Here is a 24,867-nt window from a genome sequence, read left to right on the forward strand (position 1 = left end):
GTGATGTTTTTTTGTGTGTGAAATTTGAAGATCATTTTTTCAATGAGCACTGTCTGCTCCAAAATGATTATGAAGCCATGGACCTAGATTTGAACATGTAGCTTTAATACTGACACCAACCTTGTCTTTCTGTGAGCAGCCTCAGATGCAGATGCAAACATGAATTCCAACAGGTGCAACCGAGTAAGCAGTCATTAGATTGTAAAGATGAAATGTCAACAACAACAAAAAGCTCCTCAGCAAATATTGTGTTTTTCTGTCTTGCCAACTGGAATCTATCCATCAACAATTAATTAATCCCTTAATGTCAATCATCTGCAATGAATACAAAATAACATTACACTGTCATCTAAATGATTGCGTGGGATGAACTATGATTTTGGTTGCAGCATAGGATTTTGTTGTGCTCTCACATTGAATTTCTGAGTAAAAAGTAACCAACTGCTATGGGAGGAAGAGGCCCAGCGGTGCCTCTCTCTGTGTAGTTAGCCAACAGTAAGACAGCTCCTAAGTGCTAGCTAGCCAGTGAGGTGAAACCGCAAGCCTTCACATGCCAATCAATCGGTCAGATTTAAGTCGGCTTGGCCAAGTCTTTGGCTTGATGTGTGCAGCCTTTATTTCATGTGGTTTGAAAGCTCTACTTAAGGGGGAAAAACATAAATAAAGAAGTGGGGAAACAAAAGAGTGATGACCTGTCAATGGGCCCTCTTCTTCCACCCCACTCTCTCTGTCTCTGTCTCTGTCTTTCTCACTCTCAGTCTCTTTCTTTCTTTCTTTCTTTCTTTCTATCTCTTATATGAAGTGAGATTTGTTAAGCTACCATCAAACTGCAGAGAACTGATCTGGTGTTTTATGTCAAATTCACAGATGTTACAGACGACTGAGTGGCCATCTGAAATATATTCCAGTATTATGATAATCTAGGAAATAGCCTATACCAGGTAAGGACACATACATTCTGTGTAAATGAATAGAACATGTTGTTAGCATGCTCAATCATTTTCCACCAAGTAACTTCACAGTTATGGTGGCATAGTAGAGAAAATGTTACCCTAAAATGGTTTAGCAAATCATATATAGGATTTATAGGATTTGCTACAGTAACATTATTGTTGTTAAATATTTAAATGTTACAGTAATGTAATTTTTTTGTAAATTTGTTTTTACGCACAACAAATCTAGTTAGCTACATCTGTATTTGGGTGGGGAAATGCTTAATGACGTCAATTGAATTGGTTAGGTGACGAGCCCTTACCCCGCCCCATGTGGGTCAAGGGAGGGAGGGAGAGAGAGAGGGAGGGAGGGAAAGAGAGAGGGAGGGAGGGAGGGAAAGAGAGAGGGAGGGAGGGAGGGAAAGAGAGAGGGAGGGAGGGAGGGAAAGAGAGAGGGAGAGGGAGGGGGGAAGAGAGAGGGGGGGGGGGGGGGGAGGGAGGAGAGGGGGGGAGGGGAGACACAGGCTGAGCTGATCCCACGTGTGACGCTTGCATTCCCGGCTCAGTAAAATTGTCTTTAGCGTGCTTCGGTGTAGCGTTGTGCCGCCTGTCTTCGTTAGTTACTGGCTATAGTTGGGTTAGCTATGGAGGGAGACGGGAGCCAAGCCACATCTGGAGGAAGCCCTAATGATTCGCAACACGACCCGGGGTAAGACTGGACAGCACTGACACTTTTATCGTTATAGCTACGTTGTATCAATATTGCACGGCTTATCAAAGCACTGACGTTGATGTTGCCTTCCGGATGCAGTCAACTACACCTTTGTTTGATTATATTAGCAAACGGCCTGCCCCCTTTTTCTATAGCAATAGCTCGCTGGGCTTGATAACTACAGCTCTCTTGCTGCTGCTCTGCCTACGTTTTGTTCGCTTTTTGTCGCTATATCAAGTAGTTAGCTAGAGCTAGCCAAGTAGTTAGCTACACGTCAAAATGGCCGATCTGACATCTGGACTCACTTCTGCTGTGTTTTCCCCTTACAGTAAAATGTTTATCGGTGGTCTCAGCTGGCAAACTTCACCAGGTAAGAAATTAATTTGTGGACTACAGTGTGGCATTGTCGGGTTGTGTTCTGTAGTAGCCGAGGCTGCCGGTGCTAGTTGCAACGTCTGATTTTGTGTGTGTGTGTGTGTGTGTGTGTGTGTGTGTGTGTGTACCTACCTACTTCAGTGCGCGCAAGGTTATTTTTATTTGATATCATTTGAAGTCCTCTATTCGACCCCTATGTGCATACTAGTAGCTAGAGGCATTTAAAGCTCATACATATAGTATTTTCTATATTTGACAGAAGAATGAAAACGACCAGTAACCTCCGTTTGTGTTTCTTTTGCAGACAGCCTTAGAGACTATTTTACTAAATTCGGGGAAATCAGAGAGTGTATGGTGATGAGAGATCCAACGACAAAACGCTCCAGGTAATTAGCTAATATATCCCCCCCCTGTGTTTGCAATTGTATTAATTGTGGTTTTGCAGTGTCCTTATGATTACGCTAAATCAGTTAGCAAGCAAGCAGCCATTTATTTTTGTCGCACGTCGAGTTTTTACAAGCGATTGAATCAGCGCTTTGCAAAGGTAACGCAATTTGACATTGACCACCACTAAAGATAGAATACCTGCGGATCTATGAATATGCCTGAAATAATTAGATGTCACTTCATTCACATGATTCTTTGTGCAGCATTAAAAGGAAATGGCATTTTACATTTAAGAAATAATTGAAAATGAAAGGTAAACTATTTTCATATCAAGTAGCCTATGGGTACACCAACATAGGCAACTTTGGTAAATATTTGTTACAATGTAACAGTTGGCTGCATTGTATATTTGTTAGGCTACAATGTAGCCTGGCATTTGGCTTTATTGTTTGTATCAATGTAACAGCTGTAGTTATACATACTGACTGATAGGCTGTTTGACCACTCTCCTGGCCACTGACTGACTCACTGATTACAATGTTTCTTGTTTATTTCCACAGGGGCTTCGGATTCGTTACTTACGTAGATGCTGCCAGTGTAGATAATGTCTTAGCTCAGCCACATCACGAATTAGACTCAAAAACGGTATGTCTCATCTCTTCTGTCACTTTTTTAAGTGTTTGTGCTTTTGTGACCCACCTGCCTGGCATGATTGACTATGTCGTATTGAATTGTGTCTTTTACGGAGTTGTGATATGTTATTTGAATTAGTCACACTCACAGCCACATGCACTTAAAGGCAATAAGTAGCCTAGCTAATTGTGTGTTCTGAGCATGCCCCCCCCTGATATGACAAGACCTTCTGCTAAACCTTTCTTTACCATTGAGTGCCATATTACATAAAGTAATTTGAGCACTGATGGCAACTGCAAAGCTTTCTGTCCGGCAACATCTGAGTGTTTTGAGATGGGGAGCAATTTTATTGTTAAATCTGCATATTATATAAAGTGATTGTCATTCTGTATTTGTTTTCTGTGAAAATGAATTCCCAGCTGTCTTTATAGATTTTAGTTGGCTATATATACATTGTATGTTTTTGTTTCTTATGCACCGTATTCATGCATCAGGCATTTTCTGTTTACATAATGTAGTTCTAAATAAATGTGGTTTTTAAAAAGCACCCCACCTTGAGTTAGCTTTAATTTTTCATCCTCCCAAGTCTGTTGTCTGCATATTATCCACTTCCTCTGTCTGCATATTATCCACTTCCTCTGTCTGCATATTATCCACTTCCTCTGTCTGCATATTATCCACTTCCTCTGTCTGCATATTATCCACTTCCTCTGTCTGCATATTATCCACTTCCTCTGTCTGCATATTATCCACTTCCTCTGTCTGCATATTATCCACTTCCTCTGTCTGCATATTATCCACTTTCTCTGTCTGCATATTATCCACTTCCTCTGTCTGCACGTTATCCACTTCCTCTGTCTGCACGTTATCCACTTCCTCTGTCTGCACGTTATCCACTTCCTCTGTCTGCACGTTATCCACTTCCTCTGTCTGCACGTTATCCACTTCCTCTGTCTGCACGTTATCCACTTCCTCTGTCTGCACGTTATCCACTTCTTCTGTCTGCACGTTATCCACTTCTTCTGTCTGCACGTTATCCACTTCTTCTGTCTGCACGTTATCCACTTCTTCTGTGTCTGCACGTTATCCACTTCCCATCTGTCTGCAAGTCTGCTAAATGCACACATTCCCACAACCTGACCCATTTTAAATAACAAGGTGCTATAGGAGGACTGCCTCATTGTCATGGCTGGAATGGAATAAATATAACGGTATCAAACATATGGCAACTACATGTTCCACTCCGTTCCATTCAAACCATTACAATGAGCCCATGCTATAGCTCCTCCCACCAGCCTTCTCTGATATTGGATAGCTTAAAACTGACACTTCAATTAAGTTTCATGTTTCTCTGAAGGTGAGAGTTGGTCAGAGTAATGCCTTGACTGCAAAAAATGGTATTGCGATGATTCGCCCTGCATTTAGTGTTTGATTTTCCAAATGGGTCAGTTTTCTTGTTCTTGCTGATTCTCGTGCTCCTCTATTGGCTAATATACATTTGATTGGGATGCCCCTGTGGCATTCTTTATGTAGCATGCAAATACCATGGTAGTTACATAGGCAGGTAGGTACATTGTAATGTGTGTGACCTGTTTGAAATGAGAATACACAGATTTTCTTTACATGCATTAATGGTACATTTGCACAACAAACTTAAATATGTTTGCAAAATAATTTCTAAATTTTTCATTTCACTTAACTCAATTTGTGAGTTCATAAAATCTAGGAAATTGTGCATGACACAAACATTACAGTAGTTGTAGGTTAAGTAATACTGTGTAGCTACACTGTAACTGCCTATGTAACTACCATGTAAAGATGTATGGTAATGTGGGACCAAAAATACTGATTCATTGTAAAGTCACACCGTACTCATGTTCTGAATGTGGTTGTTGTAGTGTATGCTCTAACTTAGCTGTGTGAGCGAGTGCTCAAAAGGCTTGTTCTTTAGGAGCGGTGGAGTGAATACAAGCAGCCTGTATTGTCCTCAAGGACTCACACACACTAACTGCTCTGACATTGCCAGAAGCTCTAGGTTTATGAAACAGATAGCTGAAGATGGAAAAGGAAATGCTGTAACTTTCCACATGTCACTTCTGGAAAACTACACTGATATTTTAAATGCGCATTTCTTTGTTAATGTATATTCAATGTATTTTGTAGCCTAATGAATTGTTTATAATACAGGGATATTTATGATTGCAGATTTAAATGTAATGTTGAGATGAATTAGTACACCTCTAGGAAGAACCTATTGATAAGGGGCCAATGTAAGTCTTGCTGAAAAGGGAAATCGGTACTTGAGAGGACATGCTGTTTCAGCCCAGCAAAGGAAGCGCACACACACACACACACACACACACACACACACTCCCTAACTCTCAATGTGTACCTTAAAGTGTGCTTTGATGCTATCTCTCCCCTCTCCTTTCTGGACCTGCGTCTACATAGACTTATTTGAAAACGGCTAATGACATTATCCATGCATTAAGGTACCTAGAGTGGAGTCTTTAGAGCATCCACTGCTTGTGTGGTATAATGTAATAGAGGCAACATTGAGCTGCCAACTCACCTCTCTGTGCCTTGGGAGGTGTTCTACATTAAAGTGCTGAAGTGCAGTGTGAAATAGAGTCACATCTCACCTTAAAGGTCCAATGCAGCCATTTTTATCTCAATATCAAATCATTTCTGGGTAACAATTAAGTACTTTACTGTGATTATTTAAAAAAAAAAAAGTGTTTAAAATAAACAATAATAGCTTCTTAGCAAATAGCAATTTTTCAAGCAAGAATTTTGCTAGGGCTGTCTGGGAGTGGTCTGAATGGGAGGGGAAAACTGAAAATGTGCTGTTATTGGCAGAGGTTTGGAACGCTCTTTCTTATTGGTCTATTAAGTAATTTACCGCCTGGGGATGCCAAAACTCCTGACCAAAACAGGCTGAAATTTCAGGTGCTCTTTTCAAACAGCTCTTACACTAAAAGGGCATCAGCATTATCATTTTCCCAGTATTATTCCTACCTCATAGTGTGGAAGTATATATAAAACACACTACCAGGTGAGGCTGGGCTGGGAAATTCAAGTCCATGCAACAAAGACATGGTTTGGCTTGTCTGCATGGGGAATTCAGTGCTTCTCTGTGTTTTGTCCTTTCACCAGGATACAGTCAGTATATATTCCTCTAACATTCAGTCTACATGAATCCCTATTAGAATAGCATATCCTTGCAAAATGCCCTTAAACCCTAATTAATTGTGCAACGTTAACTTGTTACTAGTTTTAGTACAGAGTTACTTCACAGGTATACAAGCAGTTAGCATTATTTCAATTGGAGATGCCTGTTTTACATTGTGGCACATGTATTTCCCTCGATTGGATACGCCATGGCTGCGGCACGTACTGCATGTACATGCATCATGCTTTATGTGATCCTTTACAACATGGAAATAAAGGCTTGGGGTGGAATAATGCTCAGTGTCTGTCGACGATAGGATTTCTGCTGATGTCATTTGTGAAAACAATCTCTTGTAGACTAAACACTTTTCTGGGTAAAACATATCTCTACTCCACTAATGCAGTCAGTCAGCTGAATTCAGACAGTCACTTTCTAACAGTCTATTTTTGTCCGTCACACACTGACAGCTCTCTCTGTTACATTTCCCTCCGTTCCTACTTTTTTTTTTTAAAGCAATTGACAAGCTCTCAACCTACTTTATGCACAATATTCCACTAATGGTCTTTTCCCCCCTTTAGCTATGTGGCCTTAAAGATGAAAATGTGAAAGGAGAAATCCTTTGTTCACAGGAAGAGGGAATGTTGGTGTTGTATTCAACCTTACTGTGACAAATGGAAAATGTGTCTTGAATGTCCTGGCTTGTTTTAATGCACTGACTGTCCCATTTAACAGGATGTGTTCTTGTGCATGATTTCACCTTTAGAAGTGTGTGTCAGAGGGGAACATTAATAGCCAAATGAATGTTTCGCAGTTGATTTGCACAAGTTGTTCTTGAGGAAGTCTTGTGGTTGGTTCTAACACCTGCCTTGATGTCTCACACATTTTCGTTTTAGCAAAACATGTATTTTTGTTGACAAGGTACAAATCTGCAGTTCAGCACACAGAGCAAATCCTGTAATAAATAGTGAAAACATAAATTACTGTTGTGCAGTAAACTGATGCAACAATTAATAATACAATACCTTTTGTTTTCAGGCCTCATTGTATTCAATCCAAACCCAAATGTGCCAATTCACATTGGCTGCCATAATAACCCCTTGGATGGAATCAGGAAATAATAACTAGCTGGTCTCCATAAAAGCATGCAGCGAAGTAGCCTTGTATGACCCATGTATCTGAAATCCATAATAGAAGCTAAAAGAGTAGATGACTCAGGACAGCGTTGTGTTTTGAAATTAAAATGTTTTCCAGGAGGGAAACATTTAGTGGCTTTGAATAGCATTAAATAAAACCCTCTCATTCAATACATATTGAATGGACTTTTGATTTAGACTTAATTACTGCACAATTATAGCATTAAGTGGTCTATGTGCCATCAATAAAAATGTATAATTCTATGGTGCTTTTTTGCTGCTACATTTTTCACATCGTGCTTAAATAGCAACCTGGGCATTAATGCTAGTTACTCATTTTCTTGGTCAATGTACGTTGACTAAACCATGTGTGAAGGGCTATTGAGTTATTAATCAGCTATGCTTCTATGGAGTAATGCAAGATTGTGTGAATTGACGGACCTGGGCTTTTTGATGAGGCAACGGGAAAATTAAAATTGTGCTTTTGATTTAAATCAGCCAGCTTTAATATGACTGTTGATTTAATCTGTGTGAAATCCCACACTGATAATAGTTTACTAGTGTAGGGTGCTTGAGCCCTATGGTTCCCCAGAACAGCTGGTTCTCTTCTCTCCCTGGGAGTTCATTGGTTGATTCATGTCATTGATTGACTAAAGAAGTCCCAGGTCTGAATCAGTCCTTGATCAGAGGGAATGGATGGAAACCAGCAGTCCTGAAGGGGACTTGCGGACCTCGAGGCCTGATTTGAATAGCCCTTGTGTAGTGTCTCTGTACTGTCAGTTTTGAGGGTGATCCTAATATTGTTCGTGTTGTGCATGCCATTATGTGTGATCCATGAGGAATGCTTTAAACCCACACATCCAAGTCCCTGTCATTAGTTGTGTTTAAGTGATTGACAACTTTGATGATTATTGAAACTAATCCTCTCTTTTTTTCTATTTACCAGATCGATCCTAAAGTTGCCTTCCCTAGACGTGCTCAACCCAAGGTAAGACAACATGCACTTTGTTTAACCTCTCATGGAGAGCTCTTTTAGGTTTTGGTTTGTTGGTTGGTTTCTATAACACTGGGTGCATTGCTGACCTGCGGTGCATTGCTGACCTGCGGTGAAGAGAATACTCTGTGGAGCTTTTGTGAGGGTCTGGTCATGAAACAGCAGCTGGAGCTGCCGATATTTAGTTTTGGTATGTAAGTGTCACTGTGAGGCAGGCTGGTCTGGAGCTCGCTACAGGTAGATGACTGGCTGTCTGATTTATCCCATAGCTGCACCACCACCGTACTTGTTTACATCAGCATGTTGTCTAGAAACCGTAGTGAGGTAGAATTTCCCTGGGTGACTGCTCTAAAGGCTTCGCTGCATTTGATCGAATGAGAGAGTATCACATTGTAGTAGTTCACACAATGTTTTTTCCCTGAAGACGCTGAGATTGATTGGGGAATTTTCTTTTTTTGGAGACATAAAAAGAGCCATTGTTACTCTGTTACCAAGACCAAGTTTCAAACTGAGAATTGACAGAGCTGAAGCTTTCCAAGCCGAGGCACATGTTCTCTTAAGGCTGGGTATGACTACAGTATGAAATTGAGAAACATCTAGGGGATGTGCTTGTTTCTTGATACAGTCTCTCTTCTCCCGTTGTTTCCAGCGGCAGTTAGCCTAGCAGTTAGAGCGTTGGGCCAGTAACCCAAAGGTTGCTAGTTAGAAAACCTGAGCCGACAAGGTGAAAAATCTGTCTGTGCCCTTGAGCAAGGCACTTAACCCTGATTTGCTCCAGGGGTGGCGTACTACTATGGCTGACCCTAGAAAACCACACATTTCACTGTACCTATCCTGTGTATGTGACAATACAACATGTTTCTTTTTTTTTATGCACCTGTTCATGCCAAGTCTAATGGTGTCCCGTAATAGTGATGCTACTGACAGAAGTCCAGTCTGACTGTACAGTACTTAGTTCAACTGCAGACTGTTTTGATATTCCAGTGTATGTTACTCTATTCGACAGATTTGTATGGTGCTTTGATATTTTCTGCTGTGTGTGCAAAAAAGCACCCTTGATATAAATTATGCAATCATTTTTTAATAAACATGAATTAGACTCAAGAACATTTTTAACAATAAAGAAAGGTGCATGCACTGCGCAGGCCTAAGTAGGTGTTTGTTTCTAAAGACCAATAACACTGTAAAGGAACTTGAAGGTGAAATCACACCTTGAGTTGTCTTTTGACCCTTGAGAGCAGGCTCATTAGCAGAGAAACGGCCTGTATTTGTTTTAAACCTGAGTGGAGAGAGAATGTGGCTGTCAAAGAACATAGAGCTATAGGATTGAAGGGCAGTTACATCAGCATTGCAGGAGGTTTTGGTGCATGTAAAATTTATGAAAGAAAGGTCTTATTTACAGTAATGTTCAAGCCCTCAGGTTATCGTTGTTGTTTAGAGCAAAATTAGTTTTGTTTTCTGTTGGTCAGTAACTCTGGCTCAGGGTTTTTATTGCCCATGTTGGATTTCCCAGTCAGCGCTTACCTCCGATCATGCTGTCGGCTGCATGCTCATTCCCCAGATTTTAGTGTGTACAGTGTGTGTTTTTACAGTGTGTGTGGGACAGCGCAGGAAACATCCACCTCAGGCCTTTTAAGGCTGGGTAGGGAAGGACTGCCTCTGGCTGGCCGGTAGGCTAACTCTGCAATACGGGAATAGCTTCAAGGGTGGCAGGTGTCCACAGCACACTTGTCCAGCTAATTGAAATGAAGAACTTTCCCTGAGTGGACAATCACTGGAGGAGAAATTACGCACTCACTCCCTTGACCGCACACATGCCAGTCCAGTCACTCTGGTCCAAGGCAGCGCAGGCAGGCAGCGCAGGCAGGCAGCGCAGGCAGGCAGCGCAGGCAGGCAGCGCAGGCAGGCTGGCTCAGGGCCTGGGGCTCCGAGATGAACAGGCATTAAATTAGGCTGCAGTTCTCAGCAGAAGTCAGAACACAACACAGCCGCTAGGTGTTTTTTGTTAAGCGAACCACCCAATAATAAGCTTTATGCAAATATACAACTGCCATCGCATACAATCATGTGAAATTATGGCAGTGTATTTGTGACTTACTTTCCCCATATTTTGGAGTGTGTTGAATATAAGTGAAAGAAGCAGGCGTATGTTGTGTACTGTGGTTAGCTAGGGTGTCAAGTTTAACTACATGGGAAAATAAAGCTGAGTTTGGGGGATTATTACCAAACAGACATATAGTGCCTTCGGAAAGTATTCAGACCCCTTGACTTTTTCCACATTTTGTTAGGTTATAGCCTTATTATAAAATGTATTCAATAGTTTTTTTCACCTCACAATACACAATACCCCGTAATGACAAAGCAAAAAACATTTTTTTAGATTTTTTTTCACATGTATAAAAAAATAAAATAAATTAAATAACATTTACATAAGTATTCAGAACTTTGTTGAAGCACCTTTGGCAGCGATTACAACCTGGAGTCTTGGGTATGACGCTACAAGCTTGTCACACCTGTATTTGGGGAGTTTCTCCCATTCTTCTCTGCAGATCCTCTCAAGCTCTGTCAGGTTGGATGTGGAGCATTGCTGCACAGCTATTTTCAGGTCTCTCCAGAGACGTTCAATCGGGTTCAAGTACGGGCTCTGACTGGGTCACTATGGGTAAAACTCTGGACCTTATACAGTATGATGTGATTAATCTGTTGTAAAAAGGTTGAATATGTGCTATGGGATCAGAGTTTTTATAATCAGGTCACATGGTTAAAAAAATATATAAAGGAAAAACTCCTGGCTTTGGGGAGGATGAAAACCCTGTTGAACTGCAGCAACCTTATGCATATGAATTCTATTTTATAGAAGGACTTGAGGAGTTTCAGATACACAGAGAAAGCATCATTTGACAATAAAACTCACAGGGCTGAGCTTGCTTTATGCAGGTTTGCATCTTGTAGTCCTGCCCTATGCAACTGAACAACTAATAAACAATATACTTAGTCTCAGTTATTGTGTTTACTGATTTAATTCCAGTGGATTGAAAAAGTTTAGGTAGCCTTGTCAGCCTAAATTGGAATATAAACCAAACAAATGGGCTATAAATACACAATGTTCCCGCTTCGTTTCCCCTGGCCAGAGGGACGAGGCCCATAGTAGGTCAGACTGAAAAATTGTCTCGTTTCCATGAAATCCAGCATGTCAGATCTCTAGTGTTTAGCTGTATAGGCTGCTACATTTATGGAAGAGTTTTGCTTGTCAGTCGGCAGTGATGTGTTATCACGCTTGCTAAATGAATACCGGAGGAAAGTGTAGAGCACCCCTTGAGCTTTGTGCCCTGCGATTTCCGTGAATGTGATAAGTCTAGACACGCAAACAGCCTGCCAGCAGCACTCTGATGTGAAGGACGGATAAAATGTGCGCGAGTTGACAAATCGGTCCAAAAAACAGCATTTTCTCCCTCTTTTTAACGCTTTGCGTGAATATATTTTATTAAACTAAATCGGCGCTGCCCCACACCTGATTGAAAAGTGCTGTGGCAAATTATAGTCAAGTTAAACATTGAGTAGTTATTAACAGATAGTTAATATACTGCCTGGCAAGTTGGATGTAGGTGTAGCCACCTAACGCTGGGTAACACGCTAACATACCGGTACATACTGCTGGAATGCTATGCGGTTCGGGAGGACAGCTTAGCCAACAAATTGTCTGCCAACATGACGTGTAACGAAACTTATTTGAGAAGTATTTTATTACATTGCGTAACATTTTGTCAGCATTTGACATTATGTAAAGCAATGAATTTGTATCTGCTCTCGTCGGACTTAGGCTGCATATTTTCCAACATTTTCTTCAAATCTGAAAACGTTGAATTGCATTATGGGCCCTAAAAGTACGGAAAAAGTGTCCGCTGCATGTATACTTCGTTTTTTGTTGAATTTATATGACATCTGGGAACTTTTGGCATACTAACTATATCCATACTGTAATGAAACAGCAGGGAGCAGGTCTCGAACCCGCGACGTTCTAGCTCGAAGTCCAGCGCGCTATCGACTGTGCCGCAAAAGTATGCTCAAACGGCAGAGTCGATATCCGCGTTTATAAACCCACGACTCCCTCCTTTCAAAGATTAGTAGATTGTTGACAAAAAAGGTACAATTAAATACATTTTAATCCCACTTTGTAACAAAATGTCAATGTGAGTACTTTCTGGAGGCACTGTATGCCATTGTTTGAACTCTTGAAGTGTGTCATGATTCATGATTGTAAATGCCTGTTCTTGTTCTCTCCCCGGTCATCTAAGAAAATGTTCTCTACCACTTTCAGAGCCTGACATCCATTGGTTTTGAGAACCTGTAGATGTCTCTATAATCTCTGTTCATATTTTGTAGGTTGAAAAGAATAATAATCATATGCTGGGCCTGTGACCAAACCACCAGAGAGAATATCTTCCACAAAATGTTCAACACCCACAATTTGGCTAATAAATGGCTGTTATTTTTTAAAAGAAAGTAAACTAACAAATGGTTTTCCAACTCCAACGCACGGTGGGCTCGTGAGAGACCATTCTCTGGGAGAGAGAGAGAGGGGAAGAAATAAAAATGTTGAGCACACACTGCACAGCATAATGGGCTCCTTGAGTTCCCCCCACTAACACGCACCCTCCCTGAGTGGAGAAGCTTTGGCATTTACTGCCATGAGAACTGTCAAAACAATACCTCAGTGGGTGCTGCTCTCTCTGCACAGCATCCCACATCCAACCCAGGCCTCTACAACAACCCCCTGTGTGACTACTGGAAGTGTGTGTGTGTGTTTGGGGTGTTGTGTGGAAGGTGAAGTAAGGGTAGGGGGTTGGTGGTAAGTAGGAATTGAGTTCACAGTTTTACTTTTACATGTGATTTTCCTCTTTCTTCTGGTGCCCTGGTGTGAGAGCGGTGTGTACTGAGAAGTAGCTGAGCTGTTAGCTCTGGCTGTTAGCTCTGGCCGTGAGGGGGTAGGTGGAGGGTGAGTGTGTTGCAGAGTGTGAGAACTCCTGGCCAAGTTTTTAATGAAGTCCAAAGGTGAGGATGTGTGAAGTGCTGAACTCTCCCTCTCTCCCTCCTCACAGTGGACGCTTGGCCCTCACCAGGAGAGGGGCACCGGTCCAAGAGCCCAGTTCTCAATCTCCTGTGTGGCCCAGCACTCCGACACCAATTAAGAACCCAGCAAACCACTGCTTAGTCCCATTCAATCTGCTCTCCCTTCCTTTCTCTGTGTGTGCCTCTCTCCCCCTCCCGCTGCAGTTCTAGCAGTCCATGTTTTTTCTGTTGACGACCTGGCAAAGTAGTTCCTCTCCTTTTTTCTCTCAGTTCTCTGATATTTGCAGCAGGTGCTCCACTTTTCTGCTGTTGGAGTAATTGAATTGGACAAGAATGCTTTGGTTAAACCTGACACCACTCTGATTCTTTGAGGGTCTTGACGTATACATTGCATAGACCTATAGATGTTTGATGCTCTGAGATGAAAGGTAGGATAATACAAAGAAAGGAGCCTGCAGTCTACCTTTGACATCACAACAAGGAGTTGTTTTGGACTAAGAAAACTGCTATGTACAATGAACACCAACTGTAGTAGGGACTTATTTCTTTGTTTTGTAGTGGTGTCATCATCAGCGGTTAGGCCCTGTACTATATGGGCAATTCCAGACAAAGTGAGGCTGAGACTCAGATTTTTCACACTAAAATATATTTCAAACAAAAACCTTTTTGATTTAAAAGTTAAACAAACCATACAACTCTATTCACAAGGACTACTTTTAATAATTTACACAGAACATTTTACGAAAACACATTTACTTAAAGAACAGTGCAGATGCAAAGTTTGGTAACCGAATGACGGCACAAAACAGAAACACAAAAAGCACACACTTTGTCTCCACTGTTCTTCAAGTAGATGTTTTTGGAAAATGTTATGTGGAAATGGTTAAAAGTAGTTCTTTTAAAGGAAGAAGGGAAAAAATATAATATAAAAGCAACATGCAACAATTTCAAAGATTTTACTGAGTTACAGTTCATATAAGGAAATCAGTCAAATTAAATACATTCATTAGGTCTTCATCTAAGGATTTCACATCTGGGAATACAGATATGCATCTGTGGGTCACATCTTGAGACATCTGTGACCACCATCTGCCTCATGCAGCGCAACACATCTCCTTCACATAGAGTTGATCAGGCTGTTGATTGTGGCCTGTGAAATGTTGTCCCACTCCTCTTCAATGGCTGTGCAAAGTTTCTGGATATTGGCTGGAACTGGAACACTGTCGTACACGTCGATCCAGAGCATCCCAAACATGCTCACTGGGTGATATGTCTTGAGTATGCAGGCCATGGAAGAACTGGGACATTTTCAGCTTCTAGGAATTGTGTACAGATCCTTGCGACATGGGGCCGTGCATTATCATGCTGATACATGAGGTGATGGTGATGGATGAATGGCACAAGAAGGGGCTTCAAAATCTAATCAAGGTATCTCTGTGCATTCAAATTGCCATCAATAAAATACAGTTGTGTTTGTCTGTAGCTTATGCCTGCCCATACCATAACCCCACCGCCACCATATAAGCTATCGGCCCAGTACAGTTCAAATCTGGACTCATCTGTGAAGAGCACACGTCTCCAGCATGCCAGTGGCCATTGAAGGTGAGTATTTGCCCACTGAAGTCAGTTACAATGCCGAACTGCAGCTAGCTCAAGACTTTGTTGAGTATGATGAGCACGCAAATGAGCTTCCCTGAGATCGTATTTGACAGTTTGTGCAGAAATTCTTTGTTTGTTCGAACTCAGTTTCATCAGCTGTCCGGTTGGCTGGTGTCAGACGATCCTGCAGGTGAAGAAGCTGGATGTAAAGTTCCTGGGCTGGCGTGGTTACACACGGTCTGCGGTTGTGAGGCCGGTTGGACGAACTGCCAAATTCTCTAAAACAACGTTGGAGGCGGCTTATGGTATATAAATTAAAATGTAATTCTCTGGCAACAGTTCTGGTGGACATTGATGCAGTCAGCATGCCAATTGCATGCTCCCTCAAAACTGGAGACTTATGTGGCATTGTGTTGTGTGACAAAACTTCACATTTTAGAGTAGCTTTTTATTGTCCCCAGCACAAGGTGCACCTGTGTAATGATCATGCAGTTTAATCATCTTCTTGATATGCCACACCTGTCAGGTAGATGGATTATCTTGGCAAAGGAGAAATGCTTACTAACATGGATGTAAACACATTTGTGTACAAAACTTGAGAGAAATACGTTTTTCTGTCCGTGTGGAACATTTCTGGGATCTTTTATTTCAGCTTATGAAACATGGGACCAACACTTTACATGGGGCATTTATATTTTTGTTCAGCATAGTTTCACTTTGCAATCATTGGTTTTAGTTTGACGTACATTTTAAAGTGAAAACCTGAGTCTTAGCATCACTCTTTTACCGTGTAATTGCCAATATGTTTTTCTGAAACGAAATAGTCTTGGACTGACGCTCTAGGTTGAACCACTGTGTCTCTCACTCCGGGTCTGAAATGACATGACTGGCCACAGTTGGTCAAGCCCTGCCTCCCTCTGCTCTCAGCTCACTGCCTAGGCATGCGTCACAGAGGCCTGCTGAATGTATCCCTACCCTGCTGCTGCTGCTGCCCTGGCGTCTGGAGGGGGTTCGTTGGGGAGTCAGTCAGTGTGTTCGTGTGGAACAGAACAGGCAGGCAGCAGGACAGGAGAGGGTCAGGACCCGGGAGTGGAGGCCACTGGGGTTGGCCTTCCCCAAACTGATCCTGAGTGACGTTAATGAGGAGCACGCCAGAAGAGAGAGAACCATGAAAACAAAAGTCGCTGGTTCTCAACAGTCAACATGACTGCTTCCAAAGCCCTGCAGTCTACCTCTACTAGACATTCTCTGGTCTCTGGATGAAGGAGGCAGGAAGGACTCCTTCCCTTTCACTCTAGCCCTGTCCTCCCTCCTTCACCTCTTCATCTTCAAACAGAGCAATGTAAACATGTATGTCATGACAAGCCTTTCTCTGATTGTCCTCTTGTAGAGCTGCACCTGAGGCTGTTGTAAAAGCATGGAGTTGAATGAAAAGGACAGAAGACATTGTTTTGACAGGTGTTTTTTTCCTCTGTCTATTTAGTATGCACTAACTGCACTCCTCCCATCCCTCCTTTTACCCACTCCTCCCACCCAGGCACAACCCCATCTGTATAGCATCACCTTCTGTGTTTCCTCACAATACACTATATATACAAAAGTATGTGGACACCCCTTCAAATTAGTGGATTTGGTTATTTCATCCACACCTGTTGCTGACGGGTGTATAAAAGTTCCAAACTGCCTCTGGAAGCAACGTCAGCACAAGAGCTGTTTGTTGGGAGCTTCACGAGATGGGTTTCCATGGCCGAGCAGCCGCACAAAAGCCTGTGATCACCATCCTTATTGCCAATCGCTGTCTGGAGCTGTGTAAAGCTCACCGCCATTGGACTTTGGAGCAGTGGAAATGCGTTCTCTGGAGTGATGAATCTCGCTTCAGCTTCTGGCAGTCTGACAGAGGAATCTGAGTTTGGCGGATGCCAGGAGAAAGCTTCCTGCCCAAATGCATAGTGCCAAACCTTTAAACTTTGGTGGAGGAGGAAGAATGATCTGGGGCTGTTTTTCATGGTTCGGCCCCTTAGTTCCAGGTAAGGGACATTTTTGTTACAGCATACAATGACATTCTAGACAATTCTGTGGTTCCAACTCTGTGGCAATAGTTTTCGGGAAGGCCCTTTCATGTTTCAGAATGACAATGCCTCTGTGCACAAAGTGAGGTCCATGCAGAAATTGTTTGTCAAGATTTGAATGGAAGATCTTGACTGGCCTGCACAGAGCCCTGACCTCTACCCCATGGAACACCTTTGTGATGAATTGGAACGCCGACTGTGAGCCAGGCCTAATCGCCCAACATCAGTGCCCAACCTCACTAATGCTCTTGTGGCTGAATGGAAGTAAGTCCCCGCATCAATGTTCCAACATCTAGTGGGAAAGCCTTCCCAGAAGAGTGGAGGCTGTTATAGCAGTAAAGAGGGGACCAACTCCATATTAATGCCCATGATTTTGGAATGAGATGTTCGACGAGCAGGTGTCCACATACTTTTGGTCAAATAGTGTATATGGATGGAAAATTGGTGCAATTCTTTACTCTAAACTTGATTCCTCACGGTGCAGTGCTGTCAGACATATTTCAAACCCCCTGTGGACTGAGACAGGTTATTAAACAGTGACAAACTGGGTTTGGAGCAACCTCTCCTTTAGCACGGTGATGTCTGCCAGAGAGAGAGAGCGATGCTGTTGTAGGAGCGGGGAGAGAATGATACCGTGTAGGAGCTTGGAGACGACAGTCCACTCCCTTCTCTTTGATACTGGTGCTATTTCGTCATAAGGCTGTGTGTGTGTGTGTGTGTGTGTGTGTGTGTGTGTGTGTGTGTGTGTGTGTGTGTGTGTGTGTGTGTGTGTGTGTGTGTGTGTGTGTGTGTGTGTGTGTGTGTGTGTGTGTGTGTGTAAAAGACAGGTGAGCGGACTAGAGTTTTAGTGGCATCTTCTACTAGGACTTTTTAAGAGTCAATGAACAGCGACCCACTTTTTAAAGGGGATTTGGGAATTAGAATGTGTATACATTTATTGATACAAGCTTATAAAAAAGTGTGTTGCAATTCAATTTTTGTATATTACTGTCTGACACCTTGAACCGCTTCTGAATTTTAATTATCCATTGTAAATTGGGACATGGAATTAAAGTCTGCCTGTAGCCAGCTATTATGACTGTGAGTTTAGACATTTCTTATGGTGCTTCATGCTAGCAGTCGGACACTAGCCAGTCGGTTGCCAGTACCGAGAGAGTCCGACTCCTTTAACGCCACTGCGCCCTGTTTCTGTCTCTGTCTGAGGCACTGGATATTTTGCGGAAGGCATGACTAATCAATCCTGTTTGTGTATGCCACAGAGAGTGAGAGGGAGAGCAGCCCAAATAACAAGGGCTGGCTGACCTGCCGCGTCGGCGTCCTTGCCTGCCGATTGTCCTTCAGCCGGCTGCTGAGCTGTGCTGTGTTGGAGCCTCACCAACACCACAACACTTATCTGACTGGGTGACTGTGGAGGCTGCTCTGCTCTGCCCCTCTTTTCTCTGCTGCTCATTCACTGCAGCACAGAATATACCCTTTTTGTCTGGCAACTTAATCTCTCTCTCTCTGTCTCTCTGTCTCTATCTCTCTCTGTCTCGGTCTCTCACTCTCTCTCTCTCTCTCTGTGTCTCCCTCTGTGTCTCTCTCTCCCTGCCTCTCTTCCTGCCTCTCGTTTGCTCCAGCTTTTCCTACAGCATGATAAATCTGATGCTAAATTTAGAGGCCATTTTTATTGAGCAGTGAGGGATTACTGGCACAGAGAGAGAGCGGGCGAGAGAGAGAGCGTGTGTGTGAGAGATGGGGAGAGAGGAGAAGAGGGAGGAGGGAGAGAGAAGAGCGAGGGGGAGAGAGGGAGACAGTTGGAGGGAAAGAGTGGCAGGCTTTCTATCTCCAATCGGCCTATCAGGAGGAGCTTAGGTTCTGTTTTAAAGCACCCTCTGTGTTTATATGTTGTACTGTCACATCAGTACACCTGTCTAATAGCTACATGCTCTGGTCTTCCACTATCAATCATTCCTGTTACAAACAATGGGTTCGGTTAAAGAAGACACATTTCTGTTGGACATTCATGTATACATTACACAATATCGTAATCTTCTAAGGCCTGTTTTCTGATATCCATCTTAATTTCTGATGTGTAGGCTGTAGTTTCTCAGAAGATGATGGTAGCCCTTCCATGGTGCTGACTCAGCACACCCCATGTTAACTTGTTCCTAGTGCTCTGACAGAGTGAGGTTGTTACAGATGCTGCTGGTCTTTAGATCCTGGACATGATGCTGTGCTTCAGGAGGAACAGGGTCCTGGCCTCTCCCAGATGTTGATGTGTAAAAATGTATAGCCCTCTTCCCAGTCTCTCCTCTCCACCCATCCTATACACGTCTTCACACTGTTACCCACTCATTCACCTTGGCTTTCCTCTGGAAAATACACTGTTACCCACTCATTCACCCTGGCTTTCCTCTGGAAAATACACTGTTACCCACTCATTCACCTTGGCTTTCCTCTGGAAAATACACTGTTACCCACTCATTCACCTTGGCTTTCTTCTGGAAAATACACTGTTACCCACTCATTCACCTTGGCTTTCCTCTGGAAAATACACTGTTACCCACTCATTCACCTTGGCTTTCCTCTGGAAAATACACTGTTACCCACTCATTCACCTTGGCTTTCCTCTGGAAAATACACTGTTACCCACTCATTCACCTTGGCTTTCCTCTGGAAAATACACTGTTACCCACTCAAACACCTTGGCTTTCCTCTGGAAAATACACTGTTACCCACTCAAACACCTTGGCTTTCCTCTGGAAAATACACTGTTACCCACTCATTCACCTTGGCTTTCCTCTGGAAAATACACTGTTACCCACTCATTCACCTTGGCTTTCCTCTGGAAAATACACTGTTACCCACTCATTCACCTTGGCTTTCCTCTGGAAAATACACTGTTACCCACTCATTCACCTTGGCTTTCCTCTGGAAAATACACTGTTACCCACTCATTCACCTTGGCTTTCCTCTGGAAAATACACTGTTACCCACTCATTCACCTTGGCTTTCCTCTGGAAAATACACTGTTACCCACTCATTCACCTTGGCTTTCCTCTGGAAAATACACTGTTACCCACTCATTCACCTTGGCTTTCCTCTGGAAAATACACTGTTACCCACTCATTCACCTTGGCTTTCCTCTGGAAAATACACTGTTACCCACTCATTCACCTTGGCTTTCCTTTGGAAAATACACTGTTACCCACTCATTCACCTTGGCTTTCCTCTGGAAAATACACTGTTACCCACTCATTCACCTTGGCTTTCCTCTGGAAAATACACTGTTACCCACTCAAACACCTTGGCTTTCCTCTGGAAAATACACTGTTACCCACTCAAACACCTTGGCTTTCCTCTGGAAAATACACTGTTACCCACTCATTCACCTTGGCTTTCCTCTGGAAAATACACTGTTACCCACTCATTCACCTTGGCTTTCCTCTGGAAAATACACTGTTACCCACTCATTCACCTTGGCTTTCCTCTGGAAAATACACTGTTACCCACTCATTCACCTTGGCTTTCCTCTGGAAAATACACTGTTACCCACTCATTCACCTTGGCTTTCCTCTGGAAAATACACTGTTACCCACTCATTCGCCTTGGCTTTCCTCTGGAAAATACACTGTTACCCACTCATTCACCCTGGCTTTCCTCTGGAAAATACACTGTTACCCACTCATTCACCTTGGCTTTCCTCTGGAAAATACACTGTTACCCACTCATTCACCCTGGCTTTACTCTGGAAAATACACTGTTACCCACTCATTCGTCTTGGCTTTCCTCTGGACAACACATACTGTTCAGTATAATTAGTTACCTGCTAAGATGAATAGAGTAGTAACTACCTACAAGATGCAACAGCGGGTAAGGTGCCTTTTAAGACAGGTAGTGAGGGTTTTAAGAAGGCAAAAAGCCATCGTCGGTCAAAGGACCTAATTAGCCTATTTTTGTTGATTGACAGCCTGAGATGGTGTTTTCTCCATCCTTGTCAACAGCAGACAGGCCCACCCTCTTCACAGAGGTGGCATTCTCACCGCGTGTTGATGCCATCCCGCTCCGCTTATAATCAACATTGTTTTAGTCAAATAGCTTAATTTGACTGTTGTGTGTTTCTTAGGCCTGTCATTGTTTTTTCCCTTCTTCCTTTAAAAGCCTGTGAGGCCTTGAGAGCCTGTTTGAGTTGATCCGACTAAACCACTATAATCAGCCTCACTGAGAGCAGGCAGAGAGTGGGAGGGAGGGACGGAGAGGGAGAAACAGAGAGGGAAAAAAGAGAGCACTTACACGGCAAACCACTCCTCTCCCCAACGCTTCTCTCCGTCAAAGACAAAAAAAAGCTATTAAAGTCATAAGCCACATGAGGGGAAAATGACGGCAGGCACAATAGGCTTTACCCAGAGAGAGGATCACCCGTAGGAGTAAATGTCAACTCCCGCGGTGAGCCCAGGTTATGTTCTGGGTTGCTATGGCACTGTGTCTCTGGAGCCAGACTACAGCCAGTTCTCCTCTCCTCTAGTCTCCTCTCTTCTCTGTTCGGGGTGAAACGTCTGTGTTTGCATTGGCTTTGCAGTTCTGTCCCACACATGTCATCTATTGACTGTAGTGTAGGGGCTGCAGTGTCCGTTGTTGATTTGGACTTCACCATTACACCATGGATCCTCTCTCTACTCCGTCAGTGACCAGACCACCTCCAGGCAGTCCCCACAGCTGTGACCTCTCTCGCCCTCTCAACCCTCCCCACTTCTCCCTCTTCTCTGTCCTAGGGCATTGGTATCCCAGCCTCTCTCAACATGGTATTGTGAAGCGGTGGACTCTGGGAGAGAGATGCGTGCTCTCTGGAGTGTATTGTTTCCACAGCTGCCACATCACGGGTCAGTCCCGTCATGTGCCTCACCACACTGACCTCTGGGACCAGTGGCAATTGATGTGCCCTTAAACAGGGACACGGCCAGCATGGACACTCGCACTGCTCTGGACAAAAGTCCATTAACAACATTTACCATCACTGCAATGCTGTCAGATACTGTTCAACAAGCCAAGGCAAAGAAAGAGCTATTGTTTGCTGTATGTGTAACTAAGCTACAGGGAATTACTGGGTGTATGATTTGAGTTATTTTGAAATACTTTAGCAGGAATTAAATTTGGGACACTTGTTTTGCAATAAAGAAAACAACCCAACACCGAAGTATTACAATTGTATAATAGAAGGACATAGGTGGAGGGAGAGAGGGAGAGAAGGGCATAGGTGGAGGGAGAGAGGGAGAGAAGGGCATAGGTGGAGGGAGAGAGGGAGAGAAGGGCATAGGTGGAGGGAGAGAGGGAGAGAAGGGCATAGGTGGAGGGAGAGAGGGAGAGAAGGGCATAGGTGGGGGGAGAGAGGGAGAGAAGGGCATAGGTGGAGGGAGAGAAGACCTAAAAAGAAGAGAAAACAATTCAGTTATTTATTTGATCAGAGTACAGGCTAGGCTGCCATTGGTGAACATACTGCTCATCATATATCTGCTGCAGAGGGACAAGAGAGAGCCATGAGAAAGCGAGTTTTGATCCGTCATGGAAATAAAAGTGCTGAAAACCAATGGGCTCCCTATTTCTAAAGAAGATGGAGAACAAGCTATGAAGGAAAAATACTGGCGTTTTGGTGCAGGCACAACAACCTAGTTCCAAAATAATATTGTGATATTATCAAAATGATACGATATATTGTCAACAATAATATCTCGATATGTAACTATCAATTTCTTAATCTCATCACTAGTAAAAATCCAGCACAGATAAAACTGTTGCCACTTTACAGGTGGTTTGGGAACAGTGGAGTGCAGCCCTTTATTCTTCTTCAAAGATAATATATTCCCAACTATTTAATGCATGATTGTGTTTATCCACAGCCTTAAGAGGCATCTGTCCTTACACCTGTTGTCTCACTAACATGGCAGAGAGGAATAGCTCAGAGCGGAGACAGTCAATGATGGGTGATTTATAACGTCTAGAGTACAACACACTGGCTCTGCCTGCCGCTCACACAATTACACACTGGTTTAATATGGCCACGTCTATCAAAGCAGCCAGCTAATGGAACAGAAATCATACAAAGTCATTAACATTGAAAGAGTACAGCTTTTCTAAAGGATCTGTCTGTCCGCTCAGTCCGGACTGCAGTTCTGTATGGCTTGCGGAGTGTGTGGGAAGGGAAAATGAGAGGGGGAGAAGAGAGAGGCTAGTGCAGAGTGATAAACTGTGAAGATGGTGCTTGAAATGTTGATTCTCTCCATGCAGTTATTTAAGTGTGTTAGGAAGGCCAGGTTGAATGGTTGTGCGGTAAACTATTGTGATTGATGACACAGGGTCTTCTACAGTGATTAGCCTATTTGATTTATTTTTCAAATTCATCGCAGGTTGTACTAAGGTATTCATTCAGTGCATAACTTACAATGCGATTCAAGAGTGATTTTACTTTCCTTATTGAGTAAAAGGGATTCATGATAGGTTGATGTAGGGATGTTTTCAAGACGTGTGTGTTTCTGTGTGTGTTGGTGGAGCTGATATCTTTAAGAAGCAGTCCTGGTGGTGAGGAGGCAGATGAGACGGTGAAGAGTTCTTTAGTGACTGTAATGGGGACTACATCAGTGGTCTGAGGGCTCTCTCTTGTTCTCTAGTGACTCTAATAGGGACTACATCAGTGGTCTGAGGGCTCTCTCTTGTTCTCTAGTGACTCTAATAGGGACTACATCAGTGGTCTGAGGGCTCTCTTGTTCTCTAGTGGCTCTGTAATGGGGACTACATCAGTGGTCTGAGGGCTCTCTCTTGTTCTCTAGTGACTCTAATAGGGACTACATCAGTGGTCTGAGGGCTCTCTTGTTCTCTAGTGACTCTGTAATGGGGACTACATCAGTGGTCTGAGGGCTCTCTTGTTCTCTAGTGACTCTAATAGGGACTACATCAGTGGTCTGAGGGCTCTCTTGTTCTCTAGTGACTCTGTAATGGGGACTATATCAGTGGTCTGAGGGCTCTCTCTTGTTCTCTAGTGACTCTGTAATGGGGACTACATCAATGGTCTGAGGGCTCTCTTGTTCTCTAGTGACTCTGTAATGGAGACTACATCAGTGGTCTGAGGGCTCTCTCTTGTTCTCTAGTGACTCTGTAATGGGGACTACATCAGTGGTCTGAGGGCTCTCTCTTGTTCTCTAGTGACTCTGTAATGGGGACTACATCAGTGGTCTGAGGGCTCTTTCTTGTTCTCTAGTGACTCTGTAATGGGGACTATATCAGTGGTCTGAGGGCTCTCTTGTTCTCTAGTGACTCTGTAATGGGGACTACATCAGTGGTCTGAGGGCTCTCTCTTGTTCTCTAGTGACTCTAATGGGGACTACATCAGTGGTCTGAGGGCTCTCTCTTGTTCTCTAGTGACTCTGTAATGGGGACTATATCAGTGGTCTGAGGGCTCTCTCTTGTTCTCTAGTGGCTCTGTAATGGGGACTACATCAGTGGTCTGAGGGCTCTCTTGTTCTCTAGTGACTCTGTAATGGGGACTACATCAGTGGTCTGAGGGCTCTCTTGTTCTCTAGTGACTCTGTAATGGGGACTACATCAGTGGTCTGAGGGCTCTCTCTTGTTCTCTAGTGACTCTGTAATGGGGACTACATCAGTGGTCTGAGGGCTCTCTCTTGTTCTCTAGTGACTCTGTAATGGGGACTATATCAGTGGTCTGAGGGCTCTCTTGTTCTCTAGTGACTCTGTAATGGGGACTACATCAGTGGTCTGAGGGCTCTCTCTTGTTCTCTAGTGGCTCTGTAATGGGGACTA

General features: G+C 43.3%; 1 protein-coding gene across 5 annotated transcripts in view; it reads left to right on the forward strand.

Annotated features, from left to right (window-relative positions):
- The first annotated feature begins 1,434 nt into the window (after positions 1 to 1,434).
- LOC106613081 (RNA-binding protein Musashi homolog 2) overlaps positions 1,435 to 24,867 on the forward strand; it is a 348,890-nt gene continuing 325,457 nt past the window's right edge. For all 5 annotated transcript variants that reach the window (XM_045724689.2, XM_045724688.2, XM_045724693.2 and 2 more), the window contains exons 1-5: positions 1,435 to 1,641; positions 1,974 to 2,014; positions 2,324 to 2,405; positions 2,967 to 3,051; positions 8,291 to 8,332. In XM_045724689.2, the coding sequence (XP_045580645.1) occupies positions 1,577 to 1,641; positions 1,974 to 2,014; positions 2,324 to 2,405; positions 2,967 to 3,051; positions 8,291 to 8,332 (315 nt within the window). In that variant the 5' untranslated portion in view covers positions 1,435 to 1,576. The remainder of the gene's footprint in view (positions 1,642 to 1,973; positions 2,015 to 2,323; positions 2,406 to 2,966; positions 3,052 to 8,290; positions 8,333 to 24,867) is intronic.

This window comes from Salmo salar, chromosome 09 (genome assembly GCF_965601325.2).
Source record: "Salmo salar chromosome 09, fSalSal1, whole genome shotgun sequence".
Lineage (NCBI taxonomy): Eukaryota > Metazoa > Chordata > Actinopteri > Salmoniformes > Salmonidae > Salmo > Salmo salar.